At 47.1% G+C, this 20001-nt stretch overlaps 1 protein-coding gene across 3 annotated transcripts in view; it reads right to left on the reverse strand.

The window, feature by feature from the left end:
• The window catches only part of Psap (prosaposin), a 32362-nt gene extending 13618 nt beyond the window's left edge, over window positions 1-18744 (reverse strand). For all 3 annotated transcript variants that reach the window (XM_047553100.1, XM_047553099.1, XM_047553098.1), the window contains exons 1-2: window positions 18611-18744; window positions 1324-1457 (exon numbers count right to left, since the gene is read on the reverse strand). In XM_047553100.1, the coding sequence (XP_047409056.1) occupies window positions 1324-1457; window positions 18611-18650 (174 nt within the window). In that variant the 5' untranslated portion in view covers window positions 18651-18744. The remainder of the gene's footprint in view (window positions 1-1323; window positions 1458-18610) is intronic.
• Window positions 18745-20001: the final 1257 nt, after the last annotated feature.

Raw genomic sequence — 20001 nt, forward strand, 5'->3', positions numbered from 1 at the left:
AAGTCAATTTCAGATGAATGCTCATACTGCTCTGAGGAACAGCTCAGAAAGATAAAATGATGGGTTCTGACTGGACTGCACAGTGGGTGGCGCAGGGATGCCAACACCAGCCAGTCACGTGCGGCTGCACATTCCACTGGCGCCTGATCCACCTTCTGCTCCCTGGAGCTCTGTGTGCAAACCCAACCTCCTAACAAGCCTGGGTGCCAGCAAACATGGAAATTCTAGTTGCTTCTTGCAGCTCTGGAGGAGGCACGCATAGACCCTTCTTGATGTCAACCGCTATCAACCCTAGCAGAAGCAGCCAACATGTCTGGATGAGATCATGGACACCTGAAAGTTCCGCCGCATTCAGAGAAACCACTTTAGACCTAGTCAGGCTAATACTGTATACGGGGCTGTAACAAAAGAGAGCCAGGCAGCCTGAGACTATCCAGTCAAGAACGCTCTGAAGTCCACACTTAATACACACGAACTCAGAAAAACAGAGAGCAGTATTCAAAAACAAGATTGAAAGCAAATTAGAAACCAAATCAAAAAGTAGTTTTGCCCATAGAAAGCAATTTTGCAATAAAAATTCAGAAACTACTTCTAAAAGAACAGTGTTGTTTAGTCAGATATTCTGCTTTCACTGAAGAAAGACCAGTGGCCACTGAGAAGTTCAGAATTCAAAACCCACTTGTCACACACTGCCAGTACCATGCGACACCCAGCACATCCCAGAGTGGGCCGGGAGCAGCATCCGCGTTCTACTGGCGCGGCCAGCAGGGCTGGGTCTCAGAGTGCTCAGGCCGCGCGAAGAACACACACGAGGTTTGTGGTCTCACGCTGTCTGAGTCCACGTTAAAACATGATATTTAACATCATTTAAATGAAAAACCAGGGTATCTTCCCCAGTGTGCCTGTAGCTGGAAATAAAATTTTAAATTGCTACTAAGCCTAGGATCTCACCCAGTGGTTTGCCTGTTTGAGTGAGTTTAGGGGAAATAAGAAACGGGGAGAATAATTTCTAAAGCTTAGCATATATTTGTGAAGTGAGTGACAAAGAATGAGCTGTGCCCATGTGCCCAGAGGACCCTTATCTAACGTGGGAAGTGGGACCTGCAGAGTGGCCAGAAAGCAGCACAGGGTGGCCAAAAGACAGCGTGACCTTGGGGGAGCAGAACCCCGTCTACTTCCTATGCAGTGAATTGGGCACAACCAGCAACAGACCTTAATGGGCCCGGCCTCCCACACAGGGTCACAACAAAGCGCAAGCACAGCACTCGGAGGACACAGAGCAGGGACGGCAGGGAAGGGGAGCCTGGGGCGAGGGGCGCTCACCACTGTGGGCTTGCTCCAGACGGTCTGCTGACAGTGCCTGAGGGCCCTGCAGTCCACCGCGGTCTTCAAGTCCTGGCACAGCATTGCTGAGCCCCCGGAGCATTTTCTCAGAACGGGGACAGGGCCGGCTAGAGCTGAAAGGAAAACCAACGTGAGGAGGGGCCGTGCTCCCACAAAATGGGTCCACCCGGCTTGTTTCCCCAGGGCAGGACCAGACCCAGCCTGCAGGAGGACACAAGCCTACTAAACACAAAACACTGCTGCATGGCTGTCCCAGCCAAGAAACGGGGCTGGGGCTGTCACGGGTCGCCAGGTGGGAGGGCTGCACCCAGTTAATCCTCTCCAAACATTTCAACAGTATCAGGGAGTATCAGGCCTTTCCACCTTCCAATCTTAGTAAGTTCCCATAAGTAATGAAAGCTACTGCAGCAGAAAAACTGAAGCGGACAAATCCTAACTTCTGCAGAATGAAAAACTATAAAATGAAAAGTCTAAAAAAAAAAAAAAGTGCACTGAGAGCACAGATTCATTTTATTATATCAAATAAGGATTCTTGAAGTTGTTGAAGTTCAAGAGCACTTTCATAAATCTCCTACTGAGTCATTGCACATGAACAAGTTTACTGGCAGGAAATAAGGCTGCGCAAACCACCTGGGTATCACAAAATCCACAAGTCCCCCCAAAACCAGGGGCATGGAGTGTCACCTGTTGCTGTGCCCAGGAAAGCCTCCCGCAGAGCCCAGGCACAGAGGACAGGAAAAAGAGACATAAGGTCCGACATCACCTGGGACCAAAGAATGCAGGGTAGGGCTACCTTTTAAAGCTAAGCTAGCCAAGCGGGGGCAAAACCTGTTACAGAACAGTGAGTGAGAAGTCTGCAGAAGAGACTTGTAGTTTCTCTAGGGCCAACAGCAGTATGACTGCTTAATGTACATCAAGATTTACTGGGGCAGGGATGGTCCCTCATGAAAAAGCAAATAGGGGAGCAGTTGCCTCGCCTGTGTGAGCGAGTCCAATCCCCAGCACACACACAAATTTAGAATGATAATTTGAGGCAAAATATGACATGCATAAATATGAGTGCCATTTACATTGCTAAAAACATGCAGATGTAACCGAAAAGGCTAAAAATGGGGGAAGGGGTAGCTAACAGTGCTTATTACTAAACAATCACATAACTGATAAATGCAATTATAAAAATGAAATATGTGAAAGAGAAAAAAATTAAAAATATGTCATTACGCATGAGTTGCATAAAGATAAGAAAATAAAGCAGGCTGTCTGGCTGAATCATGTTGTCAACTCCCAACGTTGCACTGTTTGTGGGTTTGTTTTGGGGGCACTGGGTATTGAACCCAGGGCTTCACGCACACTAGGCACACAATGTAGAATATTTTTTTTAAAGATATTTTATAAACTGCCTCGAGAGATTGTGCTAACACAGACCCAGAATCCCCTTGATTTCAGAACCACAGACTGTGGGAAAATGCCCAGATTCACCTCTCCCCCTAAGCCATCTCCTCAGGCAGACAAGAACAGATGCCATCAGACTACACTAGAGGATGATGGGGTGGCAGAGGACAAAGTCCAGCAGGCATCTTCAGAGCAGGCTTGAACCAACTTCTGTTGCAAATAGAAGACACCTGGCCTGAGTCTAAGAGGAAAGCCCCGGAGCCACCTAAGAGAAAGACACTGAGCCATATGCATGAAGCTTGGCCTTGCAAGCCCAGTGAGAGGGTGGGCAATGCTACATACGTGTGACGCACACGTGGCACTGACACAAGAGTGTGTGGCAGGCTCTTCCTCCAAGAGACAAAAGGGAAGAAATGCTCCATTACTATTTATATAAGCTACTTGTGCAAATACTGAGGTTCCCCCCAAAATTCAAGTCAGATCACCTGCACCCCTGTGAAAGTCAGCAACTGAGTTGCAAACCTGCTGCCCAGGTTACAGCCCTCCCTGTCCCCTGGGAGCCAAAAAGCAAACACAAGCAGGTGACAACCTCAACTGAACCAGTCTCACTCCAAAAGCTGTTGGTTTGGATTCCGGTTTCTGTGGGTAAGTGCTGGATTCCAAACAGCAGCAGGCTCCCCGGGTGGCTCACAGACGTCTGGGTAACCAGTAATGCTGTCAAATGAGGCTGATGCCAGGTGCAGGGAAGCGGGTGGGGGTGAGCCACGAGGTCTCCGGGCTCTGGGGAGTGCAGGGTAGGAGACTGCACAACAGGAGCCCAAGACCCAGGAGCTCCCCTCAGGCCATCCCAGACACCAGCTCCCAGGACCTGAAAATCACCGACAGGAGACACTGCCTGGTTCTGCCCCAGTGACAGACAGGAAGCTACCAAAATGGGTCTCCAGGCAAACAAGTGTGCAGTGGCAGAGGGAACCAGCAAGCAGATGGGGGTCAAGACACCAGCAGACAGGAGTGGGACTGCCAAGGACAGGGCTGGGGAAGGGCCGCCATTCTCCACGCTCACCAGTGCTTGGGCAAGTACAACTCTGACCCGGCTGTTCCCAAGCATCTCAGCCTGGAACTGGCTACAAGTGACCAAAATCTTTCAGCTTTTCAGGAACAAAACTCACTATCAACTGAGCACGGTGGCACAGGCCTGTAATCCCAGTGACTCAGGAGGCTAAGTCAGGAGAATCATGAGTGAAAAGCTAGCCTCAATTTATAAGGTCCTAAGTAACTCAGTCAGACCCTGTCCCTAAATAAAGATTTTTTTTTAAAGGCTGGGGATGTGGCTCAGTGGTTAAGCACCACTGGGGTTCAATCCCCTGGGACAAAAAAAGAAAAAGAAAAAACTATCAAAGGCCCAAGTCACAAAAATACTTTGTAGGTATTCAGGAGGCTGAATCAGGAAGATTGCAAATTCAAGGCCAGTCTGGGTAACTTTGCAAGATGGGTCTCAAAAAAATAATAACAAAAGGAACATGAATGTAGCTCATTGGTAGGGCACCAAAGGATTCATTCCCAGAAACATCAAAGAAACAAAGAAGCGAATGCTTTGTAAGTTATCTTTTCTAGGAACTTGACACAGTAATCACTTTCAATCATAGCTTTGTAGCTTTGTTATTTGCTTCGGACAGGACATTCTGGACTGAAACTCATCTTAGGTAGCCCCTTTTATCTGACCCTGGTCCAGTTAACACAAACCCACTGTCACGTTCCATCCCAATGGTTCAATGACCTTCTGAACAGCAGTTAAGCCTCTACCTCCAAATTAGAGGTAGAGGATGCATGGAGGTTTGGACAACTGGAGTCCATGGGATTCCAGCCTGAAACAGATCCCACGGACACCGGAGGACAGGTTTAAATCCCAGCTCCTCGAAACCCAGTTCTTAGCAAGACTTGCCTACCTCCAGCCTAACGCCAGACTGCACCCAGGGCAACGGCCTGTGGCTCACAATAGACGTTTCCAAGATGAGCTGACACACGGGAACAGGTGACTGCTGGGGCTCGGGATGGCAGCGTAGGCTGAAGCCATGGCTCAGGGCCTGCTATTCAAAGCTACTGGGCTCACTCCTCAGGAGTGCTGTCCCGAGGGAATCAACAGTGGATCGGACTGGGAAATGGATCCCTTTCTCAGAAAATTACTTACACACAAAATTCTCATGCCAAGTCAGGTGCGGTGGCTGACACCTGTAATCCCAGCTACCCGGGAGGTTGAAGCAAGAGGACTGCCACGTTCCAGGCCAGTCTGGGCAACTCAGTGAGACTCCATCTCAAAACAGAAAGGGGTGGGGAGGAGGCAGAGAGCTCCCCAGCATGCGTGAAGCCCTGGGCTTACTCCCAGCACCTCATTAAAAAAAAACCTCACTTCATTGACTTTGCAGGAGGCTCTGCGGGCCCCCAGCTGTGGGTTTAATCACAAAGCTCAGCAGGCGAGGATGGCTAGCTGCACTGACCGGGCCAAGCCTGGTGTCCTGAGGCAGGAGACCAACGTGGACACACACCTAAGGCCTGGGGATGTGGTCCATGTGTTCTACGCCGGAACCACATGCGGGAACAAAGGGAATGACCACAGGAACCTTCAAGACAACACTGGACAAGCCCCTGAAGGACAGTGATACAAAAGACAGACTGGGGTGGGGCTGTCCAGACCCTTCCAGAAGAGAGCAGTTCTCTTTGGTAAAGAGCAAAAACCATTTCGTTTTTTCCAGAACTGGTGCAGAGGGAAGGAGCCGGGCTACAAAAGAATCCCAGGTACTTGGTGAAGGTCTACCTGTCACACATCCCTAAGCAAGGGGTCCGTCCTGTGAGCAATGTCACAGAAACCATGAGGGATTTCTCAGAGGACACAGGGTGGGAGAGCTCCCATCTGTTGGTCTTTCTTTCCCTTTTCTTGCAATACTGGCAACTGAACCCTGGGGTGCTCTGCCAGTGAGCTATGTACCCTGCCCTTTATTTTGAGACAGAGTCTTGCTAAGTAAGTGGCTCAATCTGACCCTGAACTTGTGGTCCTCCTGCCTCGGCCTCCGAGCTGATGGGCTTACAGGTAAGGGCCTGACATCCAGCTCACGTCTGTGTCTTAACTACTCAGGGAGATGCAGACGGCGGGACGCCCGACTGGAAGGCTGATGAAGAAACACCCAGCAAGGCCAGGTGCAGCAGGGGCGAGAGGCTCAAGAGGAATCCAACAGGAGGCGGTGGATGGGAGACAAGCAGCAGCTTCAAGAAGCATGCTGGCTGAAAGAGCGAACAGAACGGTAGGCTGCAGTGACTGAGGACGGGGCGGCATCGGTGGACTGCTGTCACGGTCACGGCCAGGGCCAGCAAGCATGGAGGGCAGGGCTCCAGTGCAGGAGCGGCAGACCCAGCGGGAACCGGTGAGATGCCTAGAGGGCGAATGCACATGCCGCCACTCCAGAGGGTCCCCTCGGGGGCTCGGGAGGCCTAAGCAGGAAAAAGAACTTTTGGGAGACACACACTGTGGTCTTCAAATAAGTATGATGCCGTCTGCCTTTGGCATGGAGTGGAGCTGTTCTGGGTGGTTCCAGACCCCAGGCCTCAGAACCCTGAGCAGAAGCTGTGACCCAGACCACATCAAGGCAAGGAATGTACCCGACACCCACAGGGGTACAGAAGGGAAAGGGCTGCCTCGTTAGGTGGTGACCTCTCCAACAGAGGTGGTGCACCAGGCAGAAACTGAGCCCAACCTGCGGGGTGGAGCGGGTCTGAGGAGAGGCCCCTTAGAGGAGGGAGCCGGACAGGAAGACCTCCCGGGGCAGACGGCCCCTTCAGTGTTTACAGATATGACCAATATGTAAGAACTACCCAAAACCACTTCTGGTGAGTTATTTCTCAAAACACAATCCCAGCACAGCTTCAGTGTCTGTTCTAACCTTAACACACCCTACCCCCAAATACCAACTTCCTTCTCTGAGGCTGTATGTGAACTCTAGGAAAGTTCTTAGAATGTCTGCCTGACCCCCTCGAGGTTTCTAGTTAAACATGTCACAGGCACAGCACTGGGCAAATCAAGCACTCCACTTCTCAGTTCGAGGGCCTGGAACATGAGCCAAGAGACACAGGCCTTTATTTTTTTTAAGGTCCAGATATCAGCGGGATTTCCTTCGAAAAGGGATGGATGCTCAGTGTCTTTTAACTCCAAGTTTAGAAGTACATGAAGTATCCTAGAATAAAGTAACAGGCATGTTCTAAACCACTCGACCTGCAGTGATTGTAGCAAGAGGCAGATTCCAGCCAGGCTTGGCAACGCCTGTGATCCCAGCAACTCGGAGGCTGAGGCAGGAGGACCACTAGTTCTCAGCAACCTTTGCAAGACCCCGACTCAAAACATGAAAGGGGCTGGAGGTGAAGCTTAGTGTAGAGGACTTGCCTAGCATGCATGAGGTCCTGGGTTCAACACCCAGACAGCAAAAACCAAACAAACAAAAAAACCCTAATGAGGCTGGGAGACAGGAAAGCTCAGTGCAACTCTGTCAATCGGGTGCCCCTAAGACTTCCTGCAAGAAATAAAACCTTAAACTAAGATTTCTAAGGCTAATCACCACCATCTAGGCATTCCATTTGTTTTCTGGCCCTGGAGACAACCCAGGGGCACTCTACCACTGACCCGCATCCGTAGCCCTTTTTGAGTCAGGCTCTCACTAAATTGCCAAGGCTGGCCTCAAACTCACAATCCTCCTGCCTTGGCCTCCCCAGTTGATGGGATTATAGGCGTGTGCCACAGCACCTGTGCCTTCGGGTGTTTTGATGAGACCTGGCAGAGGGAACACAACACATGACCCGCCACCTCCCATTCTAGCTCTGCTACTTCCCATCCAAACGCCTTAGGCAAGCATGTGTACTTCTGAGTCTGTTTTTTCACCTGCAAAATGAAGATGAAGGCACTGGTGGCAGAAAGAATTGAGATGATATAATCACATGTAAACACTCCCAACCAACCCGCCCCACCATCTCCTCTAGGGTGGTAATCTGTCCCCACCCCACCCCACCCAACTGGCTCTGAAAGTCATCCTGAGTTCATTCAGTTCCTGGCTCTGCCACCTCCACCTGTGTGTCCTTGAGACCTCAGCCTTCCAAAATTTGCAAACTGGGTCTACTACTAGAACCCCTCCACAGGATTTGTAAGACTTCACTAATGTCGCTCAGATTCGTGGTACTATGCTGGTGTACCACAGAAGTACATTAAGTGCCATTATTTCATCAAGCATCATTTATCATCATCCACAGTGGCAATGGCAGGACCCTACCATGATCCACGAACAGGGGGCTCCACAACAGCTTAACTGAGGCTGTCCTCTTTTCTCTCGTTTTTGGAGGGGGGTATGGGTTTGAACCCAGGGCCACACGTATGCAAGGCGAGCTCTCACAAGCTCTCCAGCACTGGGCTATATCTTCAGTTCTATCAGAATTAAGGCATTAGGATTCCAGGTCTCTGTTGTCTGCCGTCAAGCCTAAGCCCAGCTACCGCACATCTTGATCAACTACTTCATTCACCAGAAGACTCTCCAAATACCAAGTCTTTACACAGCTGAACTCCACTGAGGGCACTGAAAAGCCACGAACTCTATGTAATCACCAAAGTTGTTCAAAAACCACCTCAAAATGAAGGGGACCACCTTTCCTGGACTGTGGACCTTATTCCTTAGACCGGTCTCATTATCTGTGCTCTTCCTTTTAAATATTTTAGGTAACACGTGCTAAATCCTGCTTGAGTCTAGCTACCCAAAGAAAGCTAGCAAAATGCCCCTAGCCTCCCAGCACCTGCGACAGAGCAAACATTCCACAGCACACTGCCTCTGCTGCCTGGGTAACGAGTTGCCATAGCAACAGGCAGGTTGCTAAGAAACTAAGAGAGGATAAACCCAGGAGAGGCAGAACCTAACTCATTCCCCATTCTCACCCTGCATTTAGCCCTTTCTCCAGGGACTCCATGCACTTGATCCCCTAAGAGCAGGAGGTGATGCAAAGCACTCAACACTGACTGCTCCACCAAACAGCTGGTGTCAAATAACTCTGACGGCAAAGAGCACTTATCTCTTCTTTATAGACTCCCGCTTCTAGAAAACATTCCGCATGGCAGAAAGAAAACTGTGCTCATTTAATCTTTCAGAATAATGTACACTCAGGGAGAGCCTGCCTTGATTTTGAAAAAGTAAGGTCCAAATATTCCTTTGAGCACATAAGAAATCAGTGGCAAGAAAACCTGCGAGCTTGCAAGGGTGACATCCCACCCCTTCTGGCCCCAATCTGTCCCATCGCCAGGTTAGACAAAGGTTCTTTCTTCCCTGCTTCTTTCTCCTCTTCCACTACTGCTGCCTTTTTCAATTTTCTCACAAGCCAGGTCATCCCAGGAGAAGAAATCTATCCGCATAAATAAGGCAACAGTCCTCAGGTGAATTACCTTGTTCAGTGATGACTGAGAGAGGGGACAGGACACACTGTTCTTAAATCATACAAGAGTGGTGCAATTTGGGGATGGAAATCCCCAACTGGTTCATTCGAGGGTCCTCCAGTCTAACAAAAACTCCTGCCAGCAAAGCTCTCCTTCCAAACCCTCAGCTCTCAGATGGTGCTCGGAGATGAACTCACACAAGACTATGCTGTGATCCCTGACCAGGAAAGGGAGCCAGCCACTGGCAGGACTGCCCAGGTTCTAGATGATGAGCAGGGGTCAGAGGTGACACGGGCAGGAGCCGAAGTGTTCTCTGCAGACCCCGCGTGCCTCACAGGGGCTGATTCAATCAAACATGCAAGGGGGCACTGGTGCCAGGCGTGGTGGCACATGCCTGTAATTCCAGTAATTCAGGAGGCTGAGGTAGGAGGATCACAAATTCAAGGACAGCTTCAGCAACTGGGGGAGACCCTGAGCAACTTAGGGAGAGCCTGTCTTAAAAAAAAAAAAAAAAAAAAAAAAGACTGGGGCTGCATATCGGTGGTAAAGAGCCCCAGGGTTCAACCCCAGTTCAAAAAAACAAAGACAGGGAGCACTGGCTCTCAACACCTACCCCTGCTGACAGGCTGTGGTCCCTGCACACCTGGTGAAGACAACAATATGCCAAAAAAGATTTCGTGCAAACCACACTAATAAGGAAATTCAGTATTCTGAACTTGCTGTGCATGATTGCTCATTAACTGAAGTTGCAGATACAAGTATGTTTACTATAAATGCCACTTTTGGTTTCCTTTAGTTAATATTTAATAAGAATATTTCACAACACTTTGAGACCACAGTACGGGTTAAGAGAGGCCAATGGGATGCCTCCCGGCATTCTGATTAGTTGCCCTCATTTCAGAGGGCTGTCCTGAGTAAACTCACTTACGTTAAGAATAAAGTAGGAAGAAGTCAGGCCCAGAGGTGCACACCTGAAATCCCAGCTCCCCAGGAGGCTGGGGTGGAGGATCGCAACTCTGAAGCTTCAGCAACTTAGCAAGACGCTGCCTCAAAAAATAAAAAGGCCGGGTACCTGGCTCAGTGAAGGCACATCCCGGTTTAATTCCTAGTACCCACACACACACAAAAAGTTATCTTGAGAAGTTGACAAATCAAGAGTGACTTTGGCTCCAGCAAAGAGTTGACCTACACAATGGTTTGTGTCCAGGTTAAAGGAAAGCCACCCCCAACATGCTGGAGGTTTTCTGTGGGTAGAAGGAACAAAGATGCTAACATGTTGGATGTCCCTGGTGGCTCTGATTTGAGGTAAATTCAAAAAGGGAACCAGCTATAATTTGAGGAAGTGATTTCCCTCTTATGGTTCCAGAAAGAAGTTGGTTGTTCTCTAAACGTTTAGCCAGGTGGTTTCCAAATGTTTTCGTCTCAGGATTCCTGTTACACTCGGATGCAATTGAGGATCCCAAAGAGCTTTTGTTCATGTGGGTTGTAGCTATCAATATTTATCACTTTATAAATTAAACTGACACAATTTTAAAATTAATCACTTTGGAATATTGATAAACCCAATATATGTGAAACACGGCGTACTTTTAATGAAAAAAAAAACTGTTCCCTAAATAAAAACACTGAATGAGAAGAATGGTTTGTTTCACATTTTTGCAAATTTTTTTGCGGTGACGGAGGTGGTGGGAAATAAACCCAGGGTCTTGCAATGCTGAGTCACGCCCCAGTCCTGCTGGGTTTTCTGGTCTGGTTGGGTTTTTTCTGCCAACATCTGTAACACCGTGCTGGTGTTACTTAACACTCAGTTGCTTCTCTTCCCTGTTTTTTGTTTGTTTTGGTGTTTGGTTTTGAATGTGGAAGCTGTCTCAGGAAGCTGCACAGGCTGGCCTAACTCAGGATCCTCTACTTCAGCCTCCCGAGCAGCTGGACTACAGGCACCACCACGCCAGGCCGTGATCATTTTTCGAAGAGCTAAGAGTTAAGAAGAGATTAAGGAGATGGGACAGCTAAGAACCAGCCAAGTGATGTAGTGAATGGATACCAAAGCAGAAAAATGAGATTAGTGGAAAAATTGGTAAAAATCTGCATAAAGAGCTGCGCACAGTGGTACATGCCCATAATCCCAGCTCCAGGAAGGCCAAGGCAAGAGGACCTTGAGTTTGAAGACAGCTTGGACAACGTAGTGTGAGACCCGGTCTTGAAATTAAAATTTTTTTAAAAATCAACAAAGTTTACAGTCTACCTAAAACCTTGTTCTGATACTAATGCCTTGCTTCGACAAATGTGCCATATAAAAAATATTAGCAATTAAGGAAGCCAGGTACAGGGGCACAGATGCCTCAGTCTCCCAGTAGCACTGAAGGCTGAGGCAGGAGGGTCACAAGTTCAATGCCAGACCAGGAAACTAATGACACTGTTTCAAACAAATAAACAAATATGTAAAATGGGTTGGAAATTTAGCTTAGTGGCGGAACTTAAGGCCCTAGATTCCATCCCCAATACCACAATAAAATAAATAAATAAGGTAAAGAGTATATAAGAACTCACTGTACTATCTTCGGAACTTCTCTTTAAATGAAAAATTATCACAAATGGAATTCTGAAAATATTTTTTTAAAGATCTCTGACAAGTATGAAATGACCTCTCGGATAAACTGCTTACAAAAACAAAAGAAACGCAAATGAAACCACTTCAGCTTTATTCCTATCAAATCGACAAAATTTAAATTCAAAAACATCAAATATTAGTGAGGATATGCCAAAAGCTGAGACTGAATATAGTGTGAGAATATAAACTGCCAAAATCACTTTGGAGAATAATCCAGCCATTTCTAGTTAAGGGGAAATGTCTCCCTATACTTTACCACTTGGCAACTGTGCTCCTGGGTATGTCCCCTGGAGAAATGTTGTTTATGTGCACAAGGAGATGTGTATGAGAATGTTTGTAGCAGTTTGAACAGAAAAACAAAAATAAAGAAATAATGTAAATGTTGCTCCAGGTAATGGAGAATAGGAAAGATACAAACAGGATGCGATACTATTGTGAAAATGAATGAAACATCTACACACTAGCAACAGGCACAAACTTCACTGACAAGACAAAAACTAACCCAGGAATATATACAGTATCTAAGCTTTTTTTTTTTTGACATTTTTAGTTGTAGACGGACACAGTAAATTTATTTTATTCACTTATTTTTATGTGGTGCTGAGGATGGAACCCAGTGCCTCTCACACGCTAGGCAAGCACTCTACCACCTACCTATAACCCCTGCCCCCAGTTTTTTAAAATATTCAAAACAATACTGTACAAACTGTTGAAGATCACACACGAACAAAGACCTGCAGGGGAATGATAAACACCAAGTCTAGGAAGGTGGTTATCTACAAGGAAGGCAAGTGTCTGCGATCCATTTCTTAACCTGGGGGTTCATTATATTAGTCTTCTACATCTCTGAATGTCTAAACTGTTTCACCTTTTTCTTTTCTTTTCTTTCTTTTTTTTTTTTTTTTTTTTTCTCCTTTTTTCTTTTTTTCTGGTAACAGGCATTGAACCCAGGGGCACTTTCCATTTGGAGCCAGGGTCTTGTTAAATTGCCAAGGCTGGCCTCAAACACACAATCCAATCCACCTGCCTCCGCCTCCAGAGTTGCTGGGATTATAGATGTGTGTCACCATGCCCAGCTCCTGTTTTATTACTTTAAAAAAAGCAAAATGCAAAACAGTCCATATAATATGCTACAATTTATATTTAAGAAGATGGTGGAGCTAGGGTGGAGCTCAGTGATCAAGCACTTGCCTAGCAGATGTGAGGTCCTGGGCTTGATCCCCAGCACCCCCCAAAAGAAAAGCAAGAGGAGGAAATGGCACAGTGCATACAGGTTCAAGGTGGTCTGGGGAAGGGAAGGCCTGGGAGACAGCAGTGTGAGGAGACATGCTTTTTACTCTCCACTGTTAAACTGACTGAACCTGTTTACAGTGTGCATGTATTACCTACTCCAAACAGTTCACCCCCATCTGTGGATGGGGGAACCAGGATGCGGGCTTGACTTAGGCCAGGTCCCAGAGTTAGTGATAACAGGTCTACACCCTGGTATTCAGGTTACCAGGAACCAGCTGGGATCCACAGGGCTGCTACACCAACACTGACCTAACAGCCAAACCTGGTTTAGGCCCCTGGAGTAAACACGTGGCTCCCGACCCTTACTCGTTTTCCTGAGTCAGTAATCATGCCTCGGACATACACCTTTAATAAGTCATTTAACGTTGCTGTTGAACTCACAACATCCTTCGAAATGAAAGAAGTCAGGGAAATCTGTGCTGGTGGGACAAGAGTGTTGACACGACCCTGTATTTAGCAGCGGGGCAGTGACAAACAGTACTTGACTAAGCCTTTGCCCAGATGGACTTGGTTTCTTCAGGCCTCACAACAACCCAATGACAGAGGAACAATTAATGCTATTTTACAGATGAGGAAATCAGGTTAAGTAATTTGCCCAAGGTCACACAGCTACTGTCAGCAATGAGGTAATGTTAAACCTCTACTCTGCAGTATCATCTCAGTCCCGACGTAAAAGAATTATAGATTCCATCAGGGCAGGTGACATGCTGTAATCCCAGCCACCCACAGAGGCTGAGGCAAGACAATGCAAAGTTCAACTTAGAGAGACCCTGTCTCAAAATAAGAAACGCAAAGAGTTGGGGATGGAGCCCAGTGGTAGAGCACTCCTGGGTTCAATCCCCAGTACTGCCAAAAGAAAAGAAGTAAGAAAAGAATTACGGGATTATCTTTTGGAACTTCATAGAATTAAGAAAAAAAAAAAAAAGCAATTAGTATTTTTATAACAACCAAATTCTTCATCCCAAGCACTGTATTTATAATCATGCTTTTTAAATTATTTGAAATTTGGGGGCATAGCTCGGTGGTAGAACACAGGCCCTGCAAGCTCAATTTAATTCCCAGCGCACGCGCACACACACACACCCAAAATTGTTTCATTTTGTTTTTTAAAAACAAGTAGTCAGTCATGCTCAGTGGCCCAGGCCTGTAATCCCAAAAATTCTGGAGCCTGAGGCAGGACTGTCTCAGCCTCAGCCACTGAGACCCTGTCTCAAAATAAAAAAATAGGGGCTGGGGAGATAGCTCAGTGGTAAAGCACCCCTGGGTTCAATCCCCAGTACCAAAGGGGAAAAAAGCAAGTGGTAACCAGTGCTCCCTTCTGTTGAATAAAGAATGTCTAAGCCCTCTTTCCCAGGGGGCAAGACCAAAAGGGAGCAGGAAGGCCAGGACTCCAGGATTCACACTAAGAGGATTCCTCAAAAGCAGCTGCCTCACTGGCCTGGGGATGTAGCTGAGTGGCAGAAGACTTTCCCTAGCACGCACAAGGCCCTGGGTTCCATCACCAATTTATAGTACGCAAAAAAAGAAAAGCCACCATCTCACACTTGTCCAAGTATCTTGGCCTTGGCCTTCAAAGTTTCCCGAGCATGCTTCATTAGGGGCTGTCTCCAGCCAGCAACTTGCCCTTCAAATTCCCCATCCATTCAAGCCCCCCAGCAACCCGGACATTACATTTTCACAGAAGAAAATGGAGGACTAGGTTTTCTTTCCCCTGATCTAGAAAATTCCATACCACTCAATCTAACACACTTCAATTCTCATAGCGGGTATTCAAAACAATCTGTCAAATATACTGAAAGAACCTGACAAATGTGGCTGGAGTTTGTGGCTCAATGATTGAGCACTTTCCTGGCATGTGTGAAGCCCTGGGTTCAACCCTCAGCACCGTATGTAAATAAATAAAAGATCCACTGACCACTAAAAAAATATTTAAAAAAATAATAAAACATACCTTTAAAAGGTGAAAAACAAATGCAACATTCATGTTCTTTAAAAAAAAAAAAAAAAGAACTGGCTCAGTGTACAATTCCTAGCACCACATATAAATAAATGAATAAAATAAAGGTCAATCAACATCTAGAACAAAAAATTTAAAAACAAAACAAAAGAACCTGACAAATTACTGGTTAAAACAAACCCTTCCCCCATGAGGTATATCAATGTTTTTACAGAATACAACTGATTTACTATTGTTAAACAGGTGATTTGCCCAAAATTGCTAGCTGAGTTCTCATTGATGTTCAGTCAGGATATGCTATAAATTCAAAAAATTAATTAAAAATATTTAATAAAAAAATCAATGAAATGAACGGCATTTACACACGGCGTGCTGTAGCATCCCTAGAGAACACACTGCCTTGGTGCGGGCAGACCCCTCTCAGGTAAGGAGCCTCGAGACAACTGACCGCACCAAGGAAAGCTGGGCGCCACGCATGCTTTCCACCAGCTCATCACTCTGGGCTCACTCTCCCTGCTACAGCAATCACCCACCAGCATGTCCTGACCCAGATTCCAACAGGGCAGGTGACATACACCTGTAACCTCCGCAATTCAACTTTCTGTGTCAAAAGTTCAAAATGGCAGCTTTTACAGCTAGTGTTGGAAGTTCACAGAATGTTTCCTCTAGCAGGTGGAACAAGACAGTGAAGGGGAAGCAGGGGCTGCTGGATGCTGCCAACGCTTCACTCTGGACCCTGGGCTTCTTCCTGGGGTCACCCTGTCGCAGCTCACCAGGCTGCCCCAACTTCCCTGTGCATGTACATAAATCCTACCCATTGCAGTTTTTAAAAATTAAGAGGAACGTGGAAAGAGCAAGTCCTGTGAAGAGTCCTGGGCTCTAGGCCTGGCATCCCCAGTAAACAACCTGTGATGCTGGAGCCAGCCCAGGGCACCTGTGTGTCTTCATTCCTTATAAAAATGTTAGGTCACAAGCTCCCCAACTGCCTTGTTATGCCATGCTTCACTTTCTTTTCAACTGGGAAAAAAGGCAGGGACAACTGATGGAAAAGTAACCCAAAAACCAAATATCTCCAACCCCAGAACATCCTTTTTTTGGTCACTCTGGAGGTCAAACCCAAGGCCTGGAGCATGCTAGGCAAGCACGCTATCAGTGAGCTAAACCCCCAGCTACCTAAGACATCACTGAAACAAAACAAAGCCTTTCCAGAGTCAAAACAGCACCCCAATAGCTCAGTTAGCAGAGTGCTTGCCTTGCATGCACAAGACCCTGGGCTCAACCCCAGGCCTATAGTAGTGCCATGGTGAAACTCCCAGGGAGCACACAATGGCAGTCACCATGCACCTTCACTCAGTCTCAATGTTTTTAGAGATTTTGGAATAAACATTTCCAGAAAGCCATAATGGGACAGAGTGGTGGAGGCAAGCCAGCTTTCTACACTGTGCTATCAAGTGTGACCTTGGCACAATCCTAAGGGCCGGACAGCAAGGCCAGGCCAAGGCCATTACGATACACTCCCCATTTACCCAAGTGCTCAGGTAAAAGGGTCCCTTGATTAACCACATAAGCTGGTTAGACATTCCCACATATATTAGAAATGAACTTCACATTTCCAAAGAAACAAGTCCCTTTTGGCAGATCTCAGGGAATCAGAATTCTTAGGGGCCTCGTGAAGTGGCTCAATGCAAACAGGAACAATGATGTTAATACTGTAAAAATAAAAGAAATATTTAGAGACTAACATTAGTTTACTAACTATACAGACCATAGAATAACAGCTATATAAGCCTCATTGAGAAATAAATCTTCAGTAGCTATAAAACCCAACATCTTTCTTTATAAGCAAGCTCAGCTTTGATAGTCTACAAATAAAACAAATTTAAGAGCCTGGTATAAGGCCAAGACAGTCTTCAGAGTTGCTGAAAGCTACTGTGAGGAAAACATCTCACACATGCTAATCCATAATTAAATTCATTTCTTTAGTTTTCCAGCGCCTGTCATCCACTTTATTATTATTTATTAAAATCTGAGTGGCTGAATGATTGTTAGAATAGAAACCAGCTCCTAAATTATACAGTTACCAAGAAACAGAAAGAGAGGCTGGGGAAGCTGAAGATCAAGTTTATTTTCTGGTCCTTCAGGATGTGACCTGAAAACACTCAGACTTGAGATCCTTTGTACAGAGATTAAAATCTGGCTCCCAAACAAACTACAGAATTTCTTCTTCTGCCTTTCTCTTTTTTTAAATGTGATACTGGGGATCAAATGAAGGTTTCCCACAGGCTAGGCAAGAACTCTGCCACTGAGTTTCACCTCCAGCCTTTTTTATTTTTTCTTTTGAGACAAGGTCTTGCTAAATCACCCAGTCTGAGCATTGGGTGTGGTGATGCAGGCCTGTAATCACAGTGGCTCAGGAGGCAGAGGCAGGAGAATTGCAGGTCCAAAGTCAGCCTCAGGAACTTAAGCGAGGCCCTAAGCAACTCAGCAAGACCCTGTGTCTAAATAAAATATTAAAAAGGACTGGGCATGAGGCTTAGTGGTTAAGTGCTCCTGGGTTCAATCCCCAGTACCAAAAGATAAATTGTCCAGGCTGGCCACGAACTTGCTCTGCCTCCACCTCTGGAGCAGCTGGGATTCCAGGTATGGGCCACCACACCCAATAAACTAGAATTTCATAGTCACCTTAAGCATTTCTCTTTACCATGATGATTTAAATTAGGTAAAGACGTGAAGGCAAGAGTTATGAAACAAAAAGAAGAGTCAGTGATAAAGGGTGAGCAGCGGAGTCCTTCCTAATACCATAAAAAGTGTAGCTGATTCCCAGGGGCTGCCTTCATAACCTGCAGTGATTTTACAAACCTGAATACTATTTTGGGACAATAAACAGGTACAACAGTCTCTGTGCACAACTTCTCACATGCTAACATCTTCCCCAAACCAAAGGCCACTACTAAAAGTGGTCAATGGCCATAGAAGACATTTTAAAGGTGGTGAAATAAGGACTCCATCTCAAAACAGTCGAGACCACAAAACCCCCTATATAGCCTTCAAGATGGGGAACCCAGAGTGAATGCAGACGCAAAGATAGACATCAACGTGGATGACAATGTGCTTCCTGTAATTTCAATGCCCATATAAACTGGGGCAAGGCTAAGGGCAATGTTGCGTCCTGCAGAATAGGGATCGAGTCCATGTGGATCACGCGCGCCCAGCGCAGGGACAACACTGCTGCGGGAGGGGCCACCCTGTAAGACCCACCCTACAGCAGGAAGCGCAGCCTAAGGAGAGGCCCGCAGCGGCCCCAGCTGCGCAGGCACCCACAGGAGCCCCGAGGGAGACACTACTTCCCCGCCCCTCCCGCCTCGCCCACTCGCCCCCACCCAGACTCCTTCACAGCCTCGGGAGCTGCCCTAGAAGGTACCGGCCCAGGCAGGCGCCTGCGCAGTGCGCGCTCCTCGCCAGCCCGGAGCTGGGGAGCGGAGGAGCGAGCCCCGGACGGTCCACTCCCGGGAGAGCAGGCATTGCGGGGGACCCTGTCCCCAGGCTGAGGCTCCAGGCTTACCAGTGCCCAGGAGGCTGGCCAGGAACAGGACCGCGTACATGGCGCCGCTTGACTCCGCAGTCTGCAATGCGGAGCGTCAGCTGACCGCTCGGATATAAACCGGCTCCCCACCCCGACGCTGCGCAGTGCGCAGGCGCAAGCTCCGCCCCGGCCAGGCGCAGCCTGACTCAGCGAGGCGCAGGGCGCCTGCGGGAGGGAAGGGAAGGAATGGATTGGGGGCGGGGTGGGGGTGAGTGCATGGTGGAAGAGGAGAAGGAGAGGCAAGGGCCAGAGGTGGAGGAGGAAGGGAAGGGGGCAGTTGTAAAAGAAAAGTCCCAACGATTGGTTAAGACTAGTTGTCATACACTGTATGTAGCATACCCACCCAAGCCCTTCCAGTAATCAAAGTCAGGGGCTCTCACATGCTGGGCAAGAGCTCCACCACAGAGGTACAAACGCGTCCCCTAACATAACTTTACTACTTTTATGTACAGAAAAGTACAGTGCACATTTAACCCAGTTTAGTGGTGTGTTCTTTAGCCTTTGCCTTTTCCAGCTTGCCAGTGGAGCCACAACTTTTTGGATCCAGGACGCTGCCTCTCGGCCTACATTTTTTTTCTATGAGGTCCCATTTTACAGATGAGAATCAATAGCAAACAGATTAACTACTTATCCAAGTTCTTACAGTTATGTTTCCAAGAGTCAGACTCGCCCCCCACCCACACAGTCTCTGCCAATCAATTCAAACTCAGAAACTGCAGAAGGAACGGGGATTTATTTGGGAATTTAGGCATTGCAATTTGTGGGACACAGGTTCAGATATGTCTGAATCAGTGTTCCAAAGGAGACTGAGAAAGTGGGAGCTTAAGTGGGCAAGCAGTAAAAAGCAGTAAAAATTTCTTTTCAGGAAACTTCTATTGAAATGGAGAAAGGACAGGTGCTGTATAATGGGAGTGCATGACTGATAGACGATTAAGACAAGAAGGTATATGACACAGGACTCTGATCTTCTCTTGATATGTACCTGGCATCTCTGGGCACAGTGTAATTTGCTGTTGTAACTGCCTACGGTCAGAAGGTAATGGAAGCGCCTATTGCTAGGCAGCATCTGGAATCTGTCAGGAAGGCCTTTTCCCTTCATGCCCCCACCACTCCATTTGAAAAGCTCTTTCATTGTTTTATCATAATTTTATTCTCGCAGAATATCAAGAAGGTCAGTGACTTATCCAAGTTCTCCCAGTCAGGATTCAAAGTCACTGCTCCATCCACTCTGTCTCCAGATCTGGGTTTGTAGATCTTGCTTGACTGGGCTCTTCTGTTTTCTGCTTTTCCCTCTTAACATTTCATATACATACTCACTCATGTGAGACTTTGGGTCTCCCCATGACCCACAGATAGATTTTTTTTTTTTT

The sequence above is a fragment of the Sciurus carolinensis genome, chromosome 5 (genome assembly GCF_902686445.1).
Source record: "Sciurus carolinensis chromosome 5, mSciCar1.2, whole genome shotgun sequence".
Classification (NCBI taxonomy): domain Eukaryota; kingdom Metazoa; phylum Chordata; class Mammalia; order Rodentia; family Sciuridae; genus Sciurus; species Sciurus carolinensis.